Source organism: Pleurodeles waltl, chromosome 7 (genome assembly GCF_031143425.1).
Source record: "Pleurodeles waltl isolate 20211129_DDA chromosome 7, aPleWal1.hap1.20221129, whole genome shotgun sequence".
NCBI classification, from domain to species: Eukaryota; Metazoa; Chordata; class Amphibia; order Caudata; family Salamandridae; genus Pleurodeles; species Pleurodeles waltl.
In genome coordinates, this window is record NC_090446.1 from 600,135,357 (window position 1) to 600,157,113 (window position 21,757).

Below are 21,757 nucleotides of genomic sequence, written 5' to 3' on the forward strand. Positions count from 1 at the left end.
TTTCACCTAATACCAGGACCTTTACAGTGAAAACCTGTCCAGCCTACAGTAGCATTTTACACATATATTGCATGCCCATCAAATCTACCTAACATATAAGGATGCAGGTGGCTGGGAATGAAACACTTCTTTTAAGATACTGTGGCTGGTTAGTTGACTGTATGCTTAACTTTCCAAAATAACGTTAGAGCAATCTATTTCTTACAGTCCTGGCTTTCCCACTCAAGCAAGGACCATAAACCACAGACCCCCAAAGGCATACCTACCCTGATAAGCTAACAGCTTAGCGATAGCTACTGGGTGAGAAACCCAGCTCCAGTATGTATACAAGTGATTATTTGAATTTCCCCAGTGTGTGAGGACAAACTGAGTCAATCGTCAGATGTGGGAACCTGCATCTGAGATGGAAGCACTCCTTTCGTATTCAAAACGACACTCTAGATAATAGGAGTTTGAAGATTATGTCACCTTTAAAACAGTCACACTTTTACAATAACTGTACAATTTACTGTATCATGCAAAATACATGTATGGCAGCAGTCTACTTCCTGTCTAGCAAGACCCAGCACATCACCTACCTGCAAGGCACTGGAATATCTGGCGAATTGTTAGCTGACTCTGCTGCCATTACCAGAACCTTATGTGAAGAAGAAATGCATCTTTCGCAACTAGCGTAAAGTCAAGGCCTCCAAACACCCCGACAACCCCCAAAGACTCCGTCCAGTCAAGATTCTTTTGACCCAGATTTCTTTATTAATACACGAGCACAGATCATACAGAGGTTTGTGCTTTTAGAAACGGGTACTGTACATGGGAAGAAAAACAGGTGCTGTGGACTAGAAACTGGAGGCATGGAAAAGGTTGGGTAGGAGGAGGGAACGTGATGAAGGGAAAGTTGAAATAAAGGAGAAGGCAGGTAAAAAATGGAAGGAGATGGACTGAGGTAGGGGTCAAGCAAAGCTGTTGAGACATATTTTAGGGACCCCCTCATTTGTTGATAGAGCATGGTCACTTGATGTACCCCACATTCAGAGGGCAATGTTCTTTAATAAACACTAACAGTAAAGTTATCAGGAGAAAACAAAACTCAACTCTGGACCAGTGGCAACAGAATGGATGGGGAGCTCTTCAGAGAATGTTTCAAAATAAATCCAAGGATTTTACATTCCCTTCAGCCCCAAAGACCCAACCCTACTTCTTAGAAGTCAGGCAGTCTCTGGTTTAGGAGGCATTAAGTGCCCACTGCTGACTTGGGGTGTATAATACAAGAATACTGCCACACTAACACCAGCCAGAACTGTTCCAGAGGACTCGCACTGAGAGAAAGGGTCTTAAGTAACAGATCAAGCTAGCGTAAAAGTGTCTGGATTGCGTCTGTGAACCTCGCTGTTGCCCACAGGTTGTGCCAGCTCACAGATTCCTCCACTCTTTTCCAGTCTTCACATGGGCTGGGCTGCCGGGCCGCACCAGAGTGTGGGGTCGAGTGGTGAGGTGGTCAGACTGCTTCAAAGATCTTCCTACTATAATCTTACTGTGTGTGGAGCTAACAAAATATCCCCCACATTGTTCTGGTATCCTTGCCAGTGAAGCATCAGGAATCAATCCACTTTTACTATGGACTGGTCTGCAGGAAGTAATTGCCCTCCCCTTAACTCTGATCATGGGCTGCGCTATTTCAGAGAAGACCCCTCCCACCACAGGAATTGGCCATGACTATTTGGCTAGGATGGTGTGGAGACATCCCCCACCATGGCAGTGGGCTGATACAGAGACTAACCCCACTCTCATAAGGGGCTGAGCAGCTTAAACACTATGTCATCCTTACCATGGATAGACTGACTGCTGAGACTCTCCCGATCCTTATAATAAGGGCTTCTTCTGCACAGGTGATCATCTGCAGTCTTACCTTGGACTCTGCTCCTTCAAATATGACCCTCCCATTCTTGCCATGACCATTGCCGTTGTACCCTCCTCTTACAATCAATTCAGCTTATTCAGAGCCACCTAGAAATTCTTACCATTGGCTGGCCAGCTTTGGAGTTCCTCTACTAAGCGTTACCATGGACTGCCAAAACATTGATGCATTCCCCTCAAAAGGGGTGTGAAGGTGCGGGAGTAGAGAGTAGATAAAAGAAAATGAAAGGCAAATCGAGTACAGAGGTGGGGGGCTCAAACATCTGCTTCAAACCCGTCTCAGGCCCTTCCCTTTCACTTTGATCCGGAACCTACAGCCATATACATGGATCCCCAGAGGCCCACTTAGGGGACACACCACCACATTCATGTCACTTGTTGCTGGAAACTAAAGATCCCATCCCACAGACTGGAGCTCTTCAGTTCTCATTTGAAGACCCATGATGGAATGGGGCTCCTGGTTACTTTGGGGTCAGTGTTGCGAAAGGTACCTTTACTCTGGTTTTCGCAGTCCACAGTCTCACTCCCATTACCAACTTATGCAGCAGCTTTTGCCTCATGGTATAACCGGACAGTGTTTTAAAAAAAGCTGTTAACATAGAAAGAGAATGACGGCTGTGATGTGCATGTGTTTCCTTCCCCGCACCCTTCTGGTTGCAGGCATCATGTATGTATCCATAACAGTCCACAGAATTTGCTGGTGGCCAGTACATGAATCAAGGCTGGGAGGGTGTTAGCGAGAGACAGCGTAAGGACAAGTACTGGGGTCACCTTTAACGCCACTTTACCTGCTATTAGATCCTGCTCCCTCTTATTCCTAAATCAACAGATTACTAAACCGAGGAAAGCTCTAGGAGCCAGTGACAAATTCACCAGCCTTCAAGAAAACATTATGTGGATGGCGACCTGACCGAGCTGAACAGCAAACAATAAATGAAGTCATTCATGTCGCTGCATTACATATTTCCCTGAATACGGCATGTCCCCTGAAATAAAAACTCCTCCGATTTCCCCATGACTAGGTGCACGATTGGCATCCAAGCAAGGTCTTCGCACTAAGTAGGTCCCACAAATTAGGAACATGAGCAGCTCAAGAGAGCGTGTGCAGGGGAGAAAGCGTAAGGGAAGGTTTCAATGAAATTGTTGAAGCACCTGGGAAGTGGCCTCCTCAAGAACATTATGCCCCGATGACCACCAAGGGGAGGCAGGACCCAGCAGAGCTGTGGGTGCAGATTACACAATTTTTCTGGGAAGAGAAGCAGGGCTCAGGAGGAGCTGCTGGGTGCAGCAAGTGACTGAACAAACAGACACGTAAAGAAAGTTGCTTCTGAACCAACTGTTTTCTTTTGCTTTTTTGGTCTTGCATTAATTGAAGGAGCAAAAGTCTCTCTATACGGTTTGCTGAGGGGCTGAAAATCCTGAAGAATACATAGTAACATGCTAAATCATGGAGGTGGATACTCATCTTTCAAAGCACCAAGACTGAAGTAGCCCTGACCAGCTAGGGCTGAGGCTTGATCAAAGCCAGGGTCAATGTAACTTGATCCTTGGAGGAACCAGCACCTCTTCCCGTAAAATGCACGGACAGCAAACACATCAACTGGTACAGAAAGGTTGAAGATGTCTGGAACAAATTATTTTGCACCTGAGCGAACACATATCTAGCTGAATGACTCTGGCACGGACGTGTTTTTTATTTTTTTTAAAGACTGGAAATCATCCCTGACTTTAGCGCCATTAGCGTATTAGATCCTCTTTAGTGATAACTGCTAACAGCCTGTGGCACTCACCGGTCTCCTGGATTAGAAGTCATTGCCCACAATTGCGCTCCTGTTAAAGCTGGCGTCAGAGGTACCTCAGCACAATTCAGACACAGAGAGGGGGAAACTAGCTGCATGCCATTCCTGTCACAAAGCAGGTGACTGATTCTGTTCAAGTCTGTTTTACAGAACCAGTCATTGCACACTGTACATAGTCTGAATCAGGGTTGTAGATGCAGGCAGTCAGACAGAGAGCAAGGTTCAGTACTTGCTGAGAAGGAAAAGTTGGGAACTAAGAGGGGGTGGCAAAGGTCCAGGGTATTGCCCAGCAAGCGAGTAACACATGCGCAGTGCCAGCCTTGCATCTCTTTGAGGAAAAGCATAATTGAGGACCAGGGGCGTCTTTCAGCACTGGGTGAACTAAGAATCCAAATAGTTTGTTGAAATGGGAGAGAGATTGGTATGGGAGTAGTGAACAGACTGGGAAAGGAAAAGGATAATCAGATTAGAAAGAACATGAGGGAGTGTTTGCAGTGTGAAGAAAAGAGGCAGTACAAGGCGAGAAAGAAGTTAGAGAGTAGCAGGGGCAGCAAATGGGGTAGTAAGAAAAGCTGAGCTAGAGAAATAAGTACTAGGATTTTAAGACTTGACAAAGTAGTTCAAAATAGGTACCAGAGAAAACAGGAGGGTGAAGAGCAATTAGAGCAGTGTGAGAAGTAAAAGTAGAGAAACCACGTAAATCAAGCCGACCGGTGGGGCAGATTTACACAGGGGAATGCAGGTAGTGGTACAGGATTAACAAGAGGAAAGGAGGCGGGAAAAATATTAAAGGTGGGGTGAAAAGGAGCAGAGGAAGGGAGTGCCAAAATGCCCCCCAGCCCTTTGGCGTGGTAAAAGAGTAAATTCTTGAGTTCGCATCACATGAATTATTGCCAAGGTTCCTAAATTCGTGCAAAATCTTCAAGGCCCTCGAAGGAATTCTCACGCTGAATTTAAAGGAAAAAGAAGGGAATTGGGACTCTGCTCCAAACCAGTGAGGGAGCAAACCAAGGATACTCCTAATCAATCAAAAAACACATCGACGAAGGTCCCAACACAGGCACACATTACTTCCAGGAGGTACAATGGCTCCTCAAATAAAAGAGTGTGCCACCTGGAAACACAAGGTATGAGAGTCCCACATATCCCTCTACTCAGGACAGAAGAAATGCAGACAACCCCTCCGACTCCAATGAGGAGAGGTCTGTACAATCCACCACCCCTTTCACTCTGGAGAAAAGACGAACCCCTGCAATCCACAGCCACTCACACTTGGCAGAGACTAGGTCTGTACAGTTTACCACCCCACCTCAGGAGCGGGGAAGCCAGTGCCGTCCACCGTCTCTCCCCTCAGGAGCAGGGAAGCCAGTGCAGTTCACCGTCTCTCCACTCAGGTGTGGAGAAAGGCCTGCAGTCTCCACAAACCTAGAAATTGGGCCCGGTAGTCTAGAAACATGGGGAGGGGAGAAGCAAAGGCGGCATTAAAAGTCCCAACCAAATTCAGAAACAAACAGGAGCACAGCGCTACTACCAACGAAGAGAAAAACGGTCAAAAGAACACACGTCTGATCCATTACAAAAGACCCACGAAAAGCAGGCCCTGGCAGCCGGCAGATGGGTTCTGAAGGCTTCCTGCTGAGCCATGGCCTGGGACAGTCCCCTCTGGTAAGGATCCACCCGGAAGAGACTTGCCTTAATACTCCGTCACTGAAAAATGCTTCAGCAAATATGGGTACCCGGGATTTCTAATTGCTTTATTATCAGTTTTTTTAAATGTAGAACGTGTTTTTCACGCACACGAAATGCGGTTGGTTCCTTTCCGCTGTTAAGCATTTCCTCCAAAGCCTTCCTCGTCCTCATCTTCTTCCATGACGGGGTCTGTGTCCCAGCACGTGATGTCAATTTCTGTAAGGGGAGAGACAGAAGGGATCACTGTAGCTGAGTGGATGAAGAGAGATCTACTGCACACATGAAAGACAGGAAAGAAGATCAGCAGATACTCAGGGCTGGGTATTCCTGACATCACCCAATAAACACAAGAGGGTCTCGAGCTCAAGGGCAACATGTTTTCCACTAAATATCTCAGGTGAGTGAGGTTGAAATTTGCTCACCTGGCAAACTCCAAAAGCTAGAGACTCCAATGAAAGACCCTTGATTTAACATCAAACTCAGCCTGAAAAGGATTTCCCCTAATTTGGCAAAAACAAAACCCACATCTTCTAGCTGGGCGTTTTTCACAACGTGCAATACTTACAAAACAACTATTTCAATATGTATAGTGACACAAAACTGGAAGCACTATGTAATGACACGTTCCGCTAGGGCCACTAGACTATTAGGCGATACTAGGCACGGTTCAGTTGTCCTAGTTCTCCCCGATTACTGAGGCACGTAGATATCGTGCTTTTCCTCACTTTTCTATGTTAAAATGGCAACACTGTCTCCTGGAATACTTGAAAGGCATACAGATTTTGCCAAGATGGGGCATGTGGGCACCACACCGATGACATCGTGTAAGCCTATCCTGTCACTTCCTATCCTAAGTGAGGCGTGTGCAAGAGGGAAGACCTGTCACTGGTTGGCAATCAGCCACTCAGGATCAAACTCCTCTCGCTGTGCCCATTGAGGGACACACCCCTCTGGAAGATTTTAACTCTGTCATTCCTTTAAGTTGTGTTTGGCCGACTTCAAAGGCTGTCATCCACCTTTCAGCGTCGGTGGCCAATGAAGGGATGTTACCTTTCACCCTCTGAAACTAAATGTGATATGAAGTATTTTCAATTTTGAATAGGTATCGCTTAGAGTCAGACATTTTTGTGTTCTTGCTCTCTGGGGAAATCTGCTTAATATTTCTACCAACTGCATTTTTGTCAACTTTGTGCCCACTGCCCATCTCGGAGAATATGCGCTGGTGGCACAGATAGGTATATTGTGTGTATTTTCTCTGAACAAGTGAACATCTCCCAAGTAAACCTTCCAAAAGCCATTGCATGGGACCTTGCCCCTCTCAGTTTGTTGAGATAGAACATGCTGATGGTGCTGTTCTTCTGGATTTAAAACATTTTCCCATACAAGTGTCTGGAAGGCTTTTAGGGCAAGAGGACCTTTTTCAGTTCAAACATACTTATGTATTTCATGGTCTCCTCCAGGCCCCACAGGCTCCAGGTGTTCAACCTTCCATGAGAGCTTCCCACCCTGTGCTGGATGTGTCCGTTGTGATGGTTAGTGAAGAAGTTGGCTGTTGGAAAGATCTGATCATAGTGATGTTGTCCACCACTGTATCTCTTTGTGTATTCTCTCTGTGACAGTCACTAGATCATCCCACATCCAGGTTGCTTGAGACCCAAGCTTCTCCAGAGATTGCCCTTCTGATAAGGGAGAGTTTGCTCCCTCAGGGCCTGGATCATCCTTGCCAATGGGAAAGTTTTAGTCTTCTCCCTCTCTGGGAAAAACCTAGCCTTTAGAGTATCTTTATCACTGTGTCTATGCTGTCCTAGCACTGCTTAAATAACTCTGCCATTACTAGCCAACTGACAACATATGCATGGATCCCCCACTTCCCCAGGTGTGCCATCACGACACCGAGGCATTTTATAAAAAACATCTGCATAGATTTCATCTTAAATGGCAGTACCCTGAACTGGTAATGTACCTTGTCTACAACAAATCTCTTACGTCTACAGGTATGAGTCCTTGAGCTCTATGCTTGCCTATAGTCTGCTTTCTGCAGACACAGAACAACGTCTCCAGTAGTGTTGTCATCTGGAACCTTTGTGTCTTCATGAACTTGTTTACTACCCATAGACTTAGGATGGGCCCAAGTGTCTTGCCCTGTTTTGGTACCAGGAAGTAAATGGAGTAGACTCCTTAATTTATCTCTTGTGTTAACACTTTCTCTATTGCCTTCTTATTTAGGAGGTTTGCGACATCTTGTCACAGATACAACAGTTCTTCTATCTGCAGGTCTCGGTCTTTGGCCTGGTTGCTGGGGGGTTAATGTTTAGGATCCACTTGCTGGAGGTGATTGTTTTCCACTTATCCTCAATCCTGCCCCCTACTGGTGTTATGTCTGGGCGGAGATCATTGGTAGTTCATTTTCTCTCTAGTTTTGCCCCCCTTGGAGCAATACTTCTTACTCTGGCCCTTCTTCGAAAGGACTGCCTTGGTGTAGTGAGGTACTGCCGCTGTCCGGGTGCACCCTATGTATCAGTCTGTGGCAAAGAGGTGGAATGAGGGGTGGTGGTCTGTGCCCATTACCTTGTAGGTGCTCTCATCCTTGCCGTGGTACTGCCTATGAACTGCAAAGCATCCATTGCCTTTACAGTCATATTGTCCTTCATCCTTTGAGGTGATTCACCCACTGATTTTCCAAAGAGGCTCCACCTTGTGAAGTGCATGCTTATCAATGCTACCACCTCCTGCATTAATGCCAGATACTCTCAGTCAAGTGTACCTTGTTAGGGTGGTGCACGAGAACAGCTGTCTCCTGGCTGTGTCAGCTGTATCTAATTGCTGTCTTTGGACATATATTGGAAATGGTTTTGTCACCTTGACTCCGTGCCTTTGCCCTCTTTTTGTACTGTTCTGGGAATTATTGAGAAGAGCGTCTGAGTTGGTGATGAGTGGCTGCTGACCATTCCATCTTTCATCCAATCATTTCCAGTCTCTTACTTTCACTTTAGTATGGCAGCCGGTGTGTTGATTCTTTTGTACTCTGTGGTGACTATAATGGAATCTGCCGCCACACTGCCCTAGATGTTGGTGGGGTTCTGGAAAGACTGTCTATAGTTCTCCACCCTGATAGTCTGTGCCTTGGGTCTAGCTGGCTCCCTGAAAGCCTCTTACTACAGTCTATGACCCTGGGCAGCGTAGCGAGGAACTGGTTCTTTTCTTTGTGAGGGTAGCAGCATCTCCAGGAGGAAACATTATTCTGCCTGCTCTTCCGCCAACTGCACTCCATAAGTGCCCGCTGCTTTTTTTTATTATGATGCTGTACACTGCCATTTCCCTGGGATATAAAGGAGGGGACATCGAGGGAATAAGTGTTGAACTCTTTCTTAGGGGAAAGAATCAGTGTCCAGAACCTACCACTCCGCCTCTATTTCTAGTTCTAGGAACATCTCTTGTTTGAACTGGCCCTCATCTGTGTCTCCTTCATATTCTTAGATTTCCTCCTCTTGTTCTTCTTGGGGATTTGGTAGGGCCAGATCTGTGTGCTCTTCTTCCCTGGCTTTCCCCCTTTGTTGATTCACACTGAATTGAAAGCCATTAAAAGAGTTCTTTTGCAACTCCTTTGTCCTCTTCAGGAGGGCCTCCATTTGAGCCTTTAGGCTGTGTTTTTTTATTTGGACATTAAGGGTGTTTTTGGAGGATGTTAAGCCTCCTTTTGGCTGCTGAAGTCTCCCTCTCAAGAGACTCCTTGCCATTCCTGTGCTCACAAAATGCCTTCTGGGGTCACGGCTAGTTCCTGGGGTTTATCCCAAAACAGAGTCTTTCGACTTCGACCTGTGGGGTTTTTTATGCTTGAGCTTCTCTTTGATTGCCGGTGTTTTAGGCGTTGGGGTGGCCATCGAGGACTTTGAGTCTAATGAGTCCAGCTGCAGTGCTACCTGACGCCATCGTGTGACACTATCCTCTGATGTTCTCTTCGGCATCTTCTCCTGCTCAATCTCGACAACCTCCTCAGAATTGGTGACTTTCCCCTTGTGCCAAAGCTTTCCTCATCACTCAACAGCCCGGCTCCTAGAGAAATACATGTTTGTGTTGTGGCAAGACATAGTACACCCACTTCTGCTTTTCCCTTGACTTCAGGGTCTTGGGTCAAAATTTGGCACACATGTCGGCCTCCGAGCTGTGGTCCTTTGGCAGACAAAAGTAGTACACTTTGTGGCGGTCTTTCTGGGTGAAATTGTGGGGGCTGTATGTAAAGGGGGTATGCTCAATACCTGTTGTGTAATCTCCCACCCACATGGATGAGGTCCTTGCATTGAAACTTCAAGCTTCGGTGTTCTTTGGTACTTTCCTTGCCTCTCTTGACATACATCGATGATTCAATTGTTTTTATCCCTATCTGTGAGGGCTTTAGCGCTGTGTGACCGGTGCAGCCGCACTGGGCGCTGGCTTGGAGGGGAGGGGCACTGACCTCAATGGGGTGCTGTGTTTAGAAAGAATTACCGATTTAAAAGCACCTGCTGCAGCGTTCACTGTGAGTCAAGCTTTCAGGTAGCCATTAAAATTTCCCGATAACTCTTCTGAATAATGTTCCTGCTGGAGAGAGAGATTGAAGTTCTGTGTAGTGGCAGTTTTGACTCACGATAAAGTAGAGCAGTGGGTTAATATGCCTGCTGCAAAGAACAGATCTGTATTTTATGTGACTAGCTGAGTGGATCAGTAAAGCCAGCCATTACCAAAGCTTTAAAACAAATGAATTTCATGGGAGATGAGGGGCACTTTTGCTGGGTGGCAGTGGGGAAATCTGAGGAGGAGGTAATGGGGCAGTGAGGACTGGGGGCATCAAAAATTATTGTTGCACCGGGTGCCACCAGCGCTAAAGTCAGCCCTGATAACAGATTCCCTGATGCCTTCATGAAAAACACTATTTTCTTCTCTTCAGCTCCAGAGCTCTCCGTTATGCTTCCAGTTCCAAAGCAGAGAAAAGAATCCGAAGATGGTGACCACACAAAGGGGCTTCCAGGGTGTATGCTTGATGTTATGTAAAGAGGGCAGAGCACCAAAAGGTCACTGACTAAGATACCCAAACAAACAAAAAAGGGAGAAAGAGAACTAAAAGACAATTTTGGACCCAACCACTCAGTGATGAAATAATGCACAGCATTTGAGTCCAGAAAAGATTCATGCTGCAAAACCTACCTTTCAACAATCTTCCAAGTTTATTAAAAGGACTCAGGAATGGTGTGGGTTGTTATGAACGGGATTAAACTGTAGCATTTTATCAAGAAGGTTACAGTGTACTGTGATAGAATTATGCTCTTGACAATGCAATGTTGTCATTACAAGGCACCAGCAGTGCACTGATATATTTAAGGTCCTGCACCACAACAAACTTCCTTATGAAAGTGGCATGTTGGTGTGAACGGTAAATCTGTCTTTTCTTCAATTACCCTAAATCTGGGCTTCGGTATTCATCTCATTTTCAACAAATGAAATGTTAGACAGACGGTGCTGAGGAAGAACTGCAAAGTTGGAAGGTTAAGTGTCAAAGATAATGGCTGGTATGCGTCCGTGCCCGCCATGTGGTTGTACTGTGGAGCAACCAGTGGCTCAAAGCCGAAGCCTGATTAGCAGCCACTCCCTAACCAAGGTAAGAACAAATACATTATGTTCTCCAATAGGTTTTTTTCTCCCAAAAACTGCTCTAAATCACATTTGGATTCAATAATACTAGATAGAGGGAGGTTGACCCGTTTAAATCCAGCCTAAAGTGTAGGTAGCGTGTTTATTGTCTATTTCCACAGTTATTTCTCACCTAACTGATGTGTAGGATCACTGCATGTTTGTCAGATGTTAAATCACGAAAGGAGACAGCCAGGTAGTAGGCCTGTCATCCTCCCATCACAATACTTTCCTGTTTTAAAACTAGCCTTCCCCCTACTCCAGCCCTTGTCTGAGCCAAATCACTCTGCACAGACACTCGAGCAGAAGTTCAGTCAACCACAAAGTCTAGAGATATGTCCTATATTATAACCAAGGGTTCATATGAGAAAGGGTCCTGCTTTTGCAGAACCCCAAGAATCCAAGAGATACATGTAAGGTAAAACCTGAGCAAGATGAATATGTCGGTCTTCGTCTGGACATCCATTGAAGTAATGGGTTGCATGGGTTTATGACATGGCTGACAGCTCCTTTGTCTAAGGCTTTCATGACTAACTCTTCACCAGCCAATGAATGGACACTCCAGACAGCCACCCTCGTCTGACCACACACCCAGCTCCTCCCACATAGGACTATCCTCCTGAGCTCCTAAAAATCACATTCAAAACACCAAAGACAGCTCCAGTCTAGCAGGCCCAGCCCAAACCATCAGCAGTCAGGCTTCCAGCTGCTGACCAAGGCCAACCTGTAGGACTTTACAAAGGGTGCAAGGATGGTAATGCCTTACCTGGAGGCTTGTTGTAAAATACAGGCGGGGCCTTTGCAGATAGTTCATCTGATTGCGCAAATTCATCATCTTGCGATTGGCTGAAGTAACCTTCACTGACCTGAAAAAAGGAAAGATAATGCTTTGGTGGTTTCAGCTTCTCCAAAGGGGTACAGGTGGCCCTGCCTCTTAACCTTCCCTTCCCTCAACCCCTCAAGTGCAGGACAGAGAACTACTGCGAGCAGCATGGCGACAGTCCTTGCAACTGTAAGACAGAGGGAGCTATGAGGGGGGTGCAAAACAATTGAGACATTAGGTGTACAGGGAATCAAAGTGGACACTACAAGGTAACAGAGATAGGACCAGCCCCATCCACCTACAGTAGGAGAGATAAAGTTCTGGTTATAGAGATAGTGCAACCGACCTGGGGTTGCTTGTGTTCCAGTTCAGTGGGCTCATAACCTAGTTGTTTGGGGTGAATTGTTTCTACTGAAGAAGGATCAAAGGTGATTTGCTTGTTAGTCCTGGCCTGTGGTGGCACAGTGAGCAAGAAAGTGGACTGTAATGGGGCCTAATGATTGAGGTTATGAGATTAATGCAAGCATTCAATCCATCACTTTTTTGTTTTTCTGAGAGAGACACCGAGTTCAAAAGGTGCAGTAAGGCCTGGGTCCAGTGTTCACTGTGCCAAATAACTCAATGTGCACCTCATTCATGAGGCTCTCAAAGACGAACAACAGTCTGGGTTGCTTATGTTCCCAATGAGAGGGATCCTGGTATGGAGAAGAACCAAGGAAGGTTTGCTTACAGTTGGTGTCTGTAATTGCATAATGAGCAAAAAACTATGAACTGGAACCCTGCCCTGAGTCGCCCATTAGATAACAATAATAAATAAGTATTCCACTTTTATGTTTTCCATTAGGGAAATGCACTGATGTGCACGGAGATTATGAGGTGGTGCTCACCGTAGCCCCTTCCTTCTGTGGGGTTTCGCCATTGGTCATTAGGTGAGATTCTTCTAACTCGACCAACACTACAGGTATCTCGTGGGAGCTGGAGGCCTCCTGCAAAGCATGTTGGTAACTGAGTGTCATCTGATGTGGTCCCTCAATGTCGATGATGCTCTGAGGGTCATCCTCGGGCTCCAAGTCACAGAAGGTGGCTGGCGGTTCAGGCAGCTCATCAAAGTTCAGGAGGTTATCGTCCATCCCACCCGCCAGGCTGTCTAGGGCTGTCATCTGCATGGACTCCCCTGTCGCCACAGGTACTGGGACTTCCTCTACCCCTCTGCCAGCCTCCTGCTCTTTCGGGCAGGGTGCTGCCCAAGCACCGGTCTCCTGCTCCCCTGGGCCAGGCCCTGCCCAGCCACCAGCTTTGTCGCTTTGCCAAAGATCTAGAAGATTCTGGCTGTTGTCCACAGCAGTGGGACCACCACCAGTGTTTGCGGTGTCCACAAGGTCCATGATGCTCTCGGCCTCCTCAGGAAGGGGGGCCGCTGGGAAGGCCTCAGACTCTTTGGTTTCCATGAACACCAGGTCGTCCACCTGCACCAAACCTTCTGTAGGAGCCCAGGAGACCTCTGGGTCAGGCAAACGGGCTGGGTGAGGAGGTGGGCTCTCGTCAACGATCTTGGCCTCCTGTGGCATCTGTCCAAAGGGGTTCCATGGATCTTCTGTTGGTGGGACACTTGCAGGTTGCACCCCCTCTTGACCGGCATCTGCAATGAAATCTGCAATCAGGGAACCTGCAGGTATGGAGACAACATGACAGTTATATTTAGTCTGTGGAGAAACCAATTTAGAATTGTGATTTTGAGTAATCAATGAACTGCCTGGTATTTAGTAATCTCCATTTAATCCGCCCCACATAAATTCTTCACCCCAACCCCCAAAACGCCTTTTCTGTGAATAGATGAGCAGTACAGTTGGCCAAGGAAATGATGTCAGGAAATTAAGCACTATTTATTTGTGTATCTTAGTGTCTACGTCCTTGCCCATCAATATTTCAGTACGCCATCCATTTATCTGCAGTAATCGCACCCTCTTCCTTTTTCATCTCTCTCTCTCACTGTGAAAGTACCACAACAGGATAACAAATAGCCCTTGGGTTCTTATGCAGACCAATGTTGAAATAGCTTAGCAAGCATCTGGCAGAATCAGCTAGAAACCTCCCTCAGTGATCTTTATGTAGGGGTAGTTAAGCATTTCTCTATGTTCATCTGTTTTTTGTAGTCAGACTATAAGAGTTGTATGTTTTCTTTGTAGATTTATTTCCAAAGGTCCTGGAGAGAAACACAATTGATGCGTTTAACAAGTCTGCAGCTTTTACTGATCACATATTTAATTTTGTCTAATCTACTTTCGAGTCACTCCCCGAACTTCAACTTGTGCAAAAATCACGTAACAACATATCTCTATTCAAAGACATTTCTCAGACTATTTCTTTTTTAAATACTATGGCTAAACTTAAACACTCTTTCCATTTTTCAGATCAGAGTCTAGCCAGAGGAGCCACTGAGCACCACAGCGGACAAACCAGATAAGTCTCTCATTTAAAAAAAAAAAAAAAAATTCAATCTGCTGACCTGGATGAACTTCATACCATCCAGAATTGCCTTCCACGTTTATCAATGCATTTGGATTTGTGTTACCAAACCAATAGAATCAATTTATCAATAAGAAATATCCTGTATGATCCCCAGTCTGGATTCACAGCTGGGTGTAACAACAAATACTAAAACTACAAATCATCCGCAATACCTTGCGCACCATTAACATTGGTGATTCTTGCCTTCTGATTCTGCTCAGTCTAATGTTGCAGTCAATGGCATTATTTTACATTATTTAAGAGAATTTATGGGTATCAAAGACAAGGTCCTGAGCGGGTTTGAGACCCACTTCAGTAACTGATCACAATAGATGAAGGTAGATATCAAGAGTCCCCCAAGACCCTAACACTTGGTTCCTTCAATTTACATCTTTAACTACTAGGAAATATCATTAAAGACCATAATATATTACATTACCATTACACGGATGATAACATGGTCTCCTCCGGTGGTTATATCTCCAACTTGAGTATGGTTCCAGACAATAACCATTCCTGGATAACTGCCCACTGATTACAATTCGACCCCAACAAAACAGACACTCTCCTTACCATCTCACCTCAAACTTGGTTGGATTTTATGAATACCTCGAAACTCGCACAGCCATCACGAAAGGCCTAACGTCATCCAGTTTTGCTCTAAAGTCAACTCAAAATATACACATTTTAACAAGATGTCAAAAAATGACAATTACCAGCTGACGCTCACCTGTGGGATAAAACCTCAGTTACTGGAACAAAACCTTAAGAAGGCTGTTCAAGAAATGCTCCTCTAAGAGCAGACTATGGTGACATCATTATCATTACTATTCCTAAAATTCACCTGACCTCTTCTCAAGACAGGCTCATGAGTGTTAATCCAGCTTCAACCATATCACTCCTGCACCTATAGCCCTGGCTTCCCGTTCAGCAAACATCAATAAATAGCACATACTTGAGTGGCTAGCACAAAAACTCCTTCACTCTGATCCTGTTAACTAATAGACATATTTCTGAGGATTTTTGGTGATACTGATAAATATCTTCTCTTTAAAATACATATGGGAGTACCAGGCAACCTGGTCCACTCTTTTGCCTTCAGCGCAGACAAAGTTCAGCTTCTTCTGAGCCCAGAGCAATTGTTGATCGATTCTGTTAATCGTCGATAGACATGATATTCATTGGTAAAGGGTGGTGGGACAGGGCAGAATCAGAGGCATGATTCTATCCTTTTTGTAGTGACATCTGTATTGTTACGCGAGATGTGATGCGTTGCTGTTATTTTGCTTACAACAAATAAAAACATTATGAAAAAATCTATTAACTGTTTGAAAGAGTGCCTAATCGCTATTCATATGTAGATGGGCACTAATTATTTCAAGCTGAATTGGGAGAGGACTGGCATTTTGATTATAAGGAGGAAACAACCCTTGGATAGCAGGCCCTCGTCCATCCAGCAAGGTCCCATAAGGACAAATTCTGCTTGTGTAAAAAGCATTGATGTATTGTTCGATTCTCCTCTCCCTTTTAGGTGCCCGATGCAAAAGGTATGGTTAGCCTACTTTCTCAAACTCCAGCTCCAGTGTAAAATCCTACCACTTTTACGGGTTCAATGGAAAAATCTGAAGTGATTGGAGCTTGATGTGTTCTCCAGTCTAGACTAAGGAATGCCCAAATTTAAGAGTGCAGGAGGCTAGGATTCACACAATAAAGAATCTGGTGATCAGACTGGTCAGTGCAGTTTGCAAATACAATCATGTTTCAGAGGCCATACGTTTCTGCACCCACTTCCAACTAAGCAGGTTCAGTTCTAAGGTACTCTGCTTAATCAATCGGGCTCATTAGAGAATTGAACTCACTTTCTTGTTGGACTTTAATAGTAGCGAATGTCCAAGATAGACTTCTACAGTCCAATCAACACGGACCTTCTCAGTTTTCAACGTTTTAAATGGATTTGATGCAGACGCAGAATTTTTAGGGTTCTGTGGTAACAGATGTGGAACTATTTACTATTCATTTTGGCTTATACTATCAAATCATAAACTTCTAGGACAGAGATGTTTGTTTTGTTGATTTCTCTATTTGCCTCTCTCGTTGAGGTTTCCAGTTTTATGCAGTTTTCCTGGCATGCTGTTTTTCAGTCTTAGGGCGCCACAATACCTCTTCTTGTCAAAATGCACTGTATTAAATATGACCAAATCTGAGGATCGTTTCAGAGTTTTGGGAGTAGCAATCTCAGACAAAGGAGGCCAGGCCCTTACCAATCTGATATAGTTAGGAAATCTGGCCTTTTTATGGAACCTGACCCCAGACACTCACAAAAACAAGAGATATTACGCAAACTCATGTACTCAAAGACATCATCTTCTCCACTCGCTTTAAGCTTTTTTCTTAACAAATGATTTAAGAACGCATCTGTAATGTAAAATAGGCGTCATATGCTATACTAACATATCACCTATCCTGCCCATTTGATTTATTTTTCCTGAATGTAAAAATAGAAAATAACGTTGTACTCTGCTCTGGAAGGCTTCTCAAAACTCTTATTTTCAACAAAAATACATTGTCAATCATTCTGAGGCTGTGCTCCCCAAATCTGGAACTACTTACCCTCCTCAACCCACAGCAACCCCTCCTCCATAGAAGAACTAAAATAACTTATTTTTAATCAGCGCTTACCTAACTTTGGCCAAAACACTACGTTTAATAAATGGCTTATTTGCGCTAAATTATTTTCTCTCCATTTTGAGATCAGGACCACTATCGGAAGGGCAGGACACGCTGTATAGGTTTGGTATGTATACTATCTGTACTATTTGGGTACCATCTGTTATTGTTTATGCTTTGTATCCTCCCATTGATTACATCCGGGAAACTTTTTTTTTTCATTTTTTTTTTTTCAGACCTCCATGGAATTGTATGCGTATTCTTGCTGTCTCCTTTGTGTGCTGTTCCAATCTTACAATCCTACCCCGCCCTCCAGCCCCTGTGTTGCTTCCCATGCCCCACCTCACTCACCCTTCTTCCTGCTTTTCCCCAGCAACTCAGTTGCCCCCACCCTTGCCCCTCCTCTGATCACAGTGGATTCATTCCAGTTAGTAGCATTTAAGTTGATCTGTCCTCACTCCCCCTGCTTCTCTCCAATTCCTCCCATCGCTTTTTTTTCCATAGTATTTCTATTTTTCCTTTTTTGGAGAGCTAGGCAGCTGCAATGTGCTCCTGGAATTTTTTGTTAATTTCCTGTTCCAAGATGGGCATTCGCCTTCTTCAAACAGTACACTGTGCACGTATGCATATACGTCTTCACACTAGAGCTGCTTTAAAGCAAATAAAATGCAACTGCTGCAGTGACATCACATGAGAGTTGGCCATTATTGGTTTTTTTTCCTTTTGCTTGCTGTTTGGCATCAACACAAGCACCGTCAAAAAAGTAAGCCAACGATCTTCAAAGTCGCAGCCTGCTGGTTTTGCTAATGCTTGTTTAACCGCTGTGATCAATGGGGGAAGGAAGCAGTGATTGTTTCATTACTCAAGTGTGAGAGCCTCTGCCTTGTCGCACATCGAAGCGGGAGCCCATTAGAAGACCTCAGAGTGATTGTGGACAGGACAAGTTACACAGAGCATTTACCATATGTCCCACAGACACCCCACCTCCTGAATCACTCACCTTTGGGTGCTGGGCAGGGAGTGTCCGGAGGCCCCTCACTGTCATCACAGATGGGGGTGCTGGAGGAAGGGCTGGAGTCGGGTGGGCTGGTGGCTGAGGAGCCAGGTGTTCTTTGGACAGCATCTGAATTACTGCCTGTGAAGAGGAAAGTGGGAGAAAAAGAAGTCAGAAAGACTCCGGTGGGTGTAGGGATGAATACCAAGGAGCGACTCTGACAGATAGAGCGATCACTGAGGGGTATGGTACATGATGGAAAGGCCAGTAGGTGGACTGGGGTCGTGGAAAGAGTGACTGAAGAAAGGTAGCAGGGGTAACAGCGGATCTCGGGGGCGCGGATCTGTTGGGAGAGAAGCATCGCAGGAAACATAGGTCAGGGAAGCTGAGGTGAAGAAGAAAAATCCAAAAAGTGAGGTGAATGGGGAAACAGGAGGGGCTATAAAACACTAGAAGTGAAGGAAGAGAGGCATTCACCGGGCAATGGGAGGCGAGAGGGAGCCACCACGTAACTAAATGAATTGGATCAAAAACCCACTGGGAGAAGGTGCGAGTCACACAGGAAATGTCGTAATGAGGCAAGAGTCAGGACGACACAACACGAACAAACGTGTCAGAGGGGTGTATTAGTGAAAGTGGCGTAATAGAAAAGTGAAAGAGAGACCGCTTTGTCAGCAGGAAAATAAGGCAAACGGGGTTTAAGAGAGGGATGCCCGGAGCCATTCAGTACATGGCCCCAAGCTCCTCAATGAGTAGCTTTGGTTTGAAGTAGGATGCTGCTAATGAACAGAAATACACTGCTCTCTAGGGAACTGGTTTTACCAAGGTGAGTGGAGGCGGGTGATGGAGCAGAGGTGAAGGACTATCACCAAGCAACTGACCTGAGGGCTTCTGGAAGATCACTTTTAAACTGTGGGATGCACAGATGGGTGTCAATAGAAATCATGAAGATCAGGGGTGGTGGTTAAATTAGCAGATGTTGAGAGGGCAAGATGATTCCGCAAGGGCGACTGCGCAGTAAGAACTGGGGCGTGGGGTGGGATAGCAATGCTGAGGACCCAATGGAAAGTTAGGATAGTGTTGAGAGGCCTGGTTAATGCAAGGTTGAACTTGTTAAGTACGACGGGGCAGGGAAGTGAGTGTGCCGATGAGAAGTTGACAGTAGTTGAGCGTAGCTGCTGAAATTGAATGAGATGGTTAACTGTGAGCTGCTGGAGGCTAAAGGCTCCTCTTCCTTGTCCAGGGGCACATACTCACAACATGCACGTTCCGCACTCTTTTTAAACATTCAGTTAGAACACGTTCTAGAAACATGCAACCCCTTGAAATTTCACATGAAATTTCCCTATAAAGATCCCTGTACCTGGACCACACTCCCCCCTAGAAAGGCTCTGAATGTCAGACCCGCTCTCCTGATCTTTCTTGAGGCTAGAACCCCAGTGAGGGCCCCTGTGAGCTTGACATTGTGGTCCCGTCCCTGCGCCACATATTAATGTGAATGGCGTACTGTTGATTTCATCCCATAAGGTGAACCAAACAAAGCAGTTGTCTTTGTACTTGACTTCTGCCCGAAGGGGAATTACAAGACTTTAGGCCTCAGTTTATGTGACCATCATTAATTTGGACTAGGAGTGTCCAATGTACGTCGTCAGGGCTGGATCCGTATGAATTTTTCAGGAAACCCAAAAAGTTTATCAAGCAGTTCCATCCAGATTCAATGTTTGCAAAGCAAGGATGGAGGAGAACTTATGGCTCTACTCACCTTGGGCCCTCTCCAGCTCCTCCTTTTACCATCATCCTGGGAGTCAGAGATATGGAACCATCAAAGCAACACCACCAAGTGTAAAATCTCCGAAGAGGAGTAGAGTGCTAGAGATAATTGTAGACCACGAAAGCCTCCCTGGCGTTCTTCACAAACACTGACCTGTTGCCCCCCGGCCCCCGCCCAGATCCCCTAGGAATACCAATGATTAACTGATTTGTTTGGCTCCGTTTTCATCCCATTTAGATTGGTGATAGGCTGAGAAGTGAAGCTCAGATTGTAAGGCATAAGCTAAATATCAGCAACAAATATGTAAAGTTATTGGACAAACCTAAAAAGACTCTGGTAATGGGGTAGCATAAATGTGACCGCCAAATACAAAGAAAAATAGAAAGTTATGAATGTATGTGTGCACTGGCTAGCCTTAAGAAACTTCAGGAGCTGTTTCAAACTCAGGAACAGCTTATTTAAAATAAAATAAAAATTTAAAAAATCTATTAAACTTGTTAAAAAAAAATCATAATACGCAAATATATATCTCGAGTATTTTTCCAGAAAATCTTGCAAGCATATGGTCCATGTGGACTTAGACTGGACATCCATGACCCCTAGAGTGTCTTCAAGTAAGAATTCCAGTTTTACAATCCTCTTGTTCCTACAGGGCAACTTTATCCGGCATTCCGGATTGCTGATTGCCCTGCAGTAAGAGGGGCTGGTCAGTCTAATCCAGTTTACCTCATGATGCTTTTCAGCTGTTGGCTTTTGACCCTCTATCCTCCACCGTTCCCTTTTCCAACAAAGGTTAACATCCTATGTGTGTGTCTGTTCCTCAAAGACCTACTCGCCCTGCACCCCTGGCTAGCAAATCTGTTACGGAGGTTAACCCAACATTTTCGACACAATCCATTCTCCTGCACCTTTGCTACCATATGCATTCACATGCTTTCTCATCCACCAACCAGTGACGTCCCCTGCAAGCTCTTCTGGTGCTAATCTGCTGTACGCTCACTTAGTTAGGACAGCAACCACAGAAAAATCTTTCAAAAGCAAACAGTTACTGTCAGCACACCCTCGCACTTCAATGCCTATTAGTGGTGTTGGTGAAGTGACGGGAGCTGCTACCACATTCCAAAATGATGAACACTTCTCAAGAACAATTCTTGAAACCAGTACTGTCCAGCAGATGCTCAATATCACACTCGGGTCTGTTCTCTGTACAAACTCTAACATTGTGGCAACAGATTTAATAGTTGCTGTGCATCTTCCTCACACGATGACTGTTTCTTCCATGGGCAATTCACTGTAGCTTTCAAGCTAACCTATATTGCCCCATTGTTAAAGGAGACCAAAGCTGACACCTCTAATATCTCCAACTTTTCCCCTCCCAATCTCCAAAACGAAACTTGTGGCTTTGAAAATGTAAACTAATGAACATACAACTTATGGACAGCTACCCTGATGTAGGTCTATTTACCCAATCACGACATGCCAAGCCCCTCTAACGTCATGGACGAACGAGAGTGGAGGGCACCTACCCACTTGCAGAACTTGACGATTGTCTGGATGCGTTCCCGGCAAGCTCTGCTCACTCGGATAAACCTGATACGGGATAACTAGCTTACTGGACAACTTCAGTTATGAAGAGGCCACCAGCCGATCATAGTGTTCATTTTATTGGACTATGGGCTTAAAAGTGTATAACTATAAGAGGATACCCAACTAGTTTTAAGGTCCAGCCATTCACTGCATCTGCAAGACTACTGTTCGCAGAGGGCCTGTGTTACATGATGAATGGAGGGCAATCAACAGTTTAATATAACCCATCTAAAACTGATATAATGTTGGTAGGAGACTGAGTGAACATGTGGCCAATAACTCTGAACGCTATTATATGGCCTTGTTCCAAGCTTACTTAGGAGGTCTTTTTGTTGACAATC

At 45.2% G+C, this 21,757-nt stretch overlaps 1 protein-coding gene across 9 annotated transcripts in view; it reads right to left on the reverse strand.

The window, feature by feature from the left end:
• Positions 1-730: 730 nt before the first annotated feature.
• The window catches only part of DBN1 (drebrin 1), a 181,318-nt gene continuing 160,291 nt past the window's right edge, over positions 731-21,757 (reverse strand). For 7 of the 9 annotated variants that reach the window (XM_069244501.1, XM_069244499.1, XM_069244498.1 and 4 more), the window contains 4 exons: positions 18,065-18,199; positions 12,777-13,555; positions 11,833-11,932; positions 731-5,618 (listed from right to left, as the gene is read on the reverse strand). In XM_069244501.1, the coding sequence (XP_069100602.1) occupies positions 5,539-5,618; positions 11,833-11,932; positions 12,777-13,555; positions 18,065-18,199 (1,094 nt within the window). In that variant the 3' untranslated portion in view covers positions 731-5,538. The remainder of the gene's footprint in view (positions 5,619-11,832; positions 11,933-12,776; positions 13,556-18,064; positions 18,200-21,757) is intronic. The other 2 variants (XM_069244500.1, XM_069244495.1) reach the window with 1 other exon arrangement.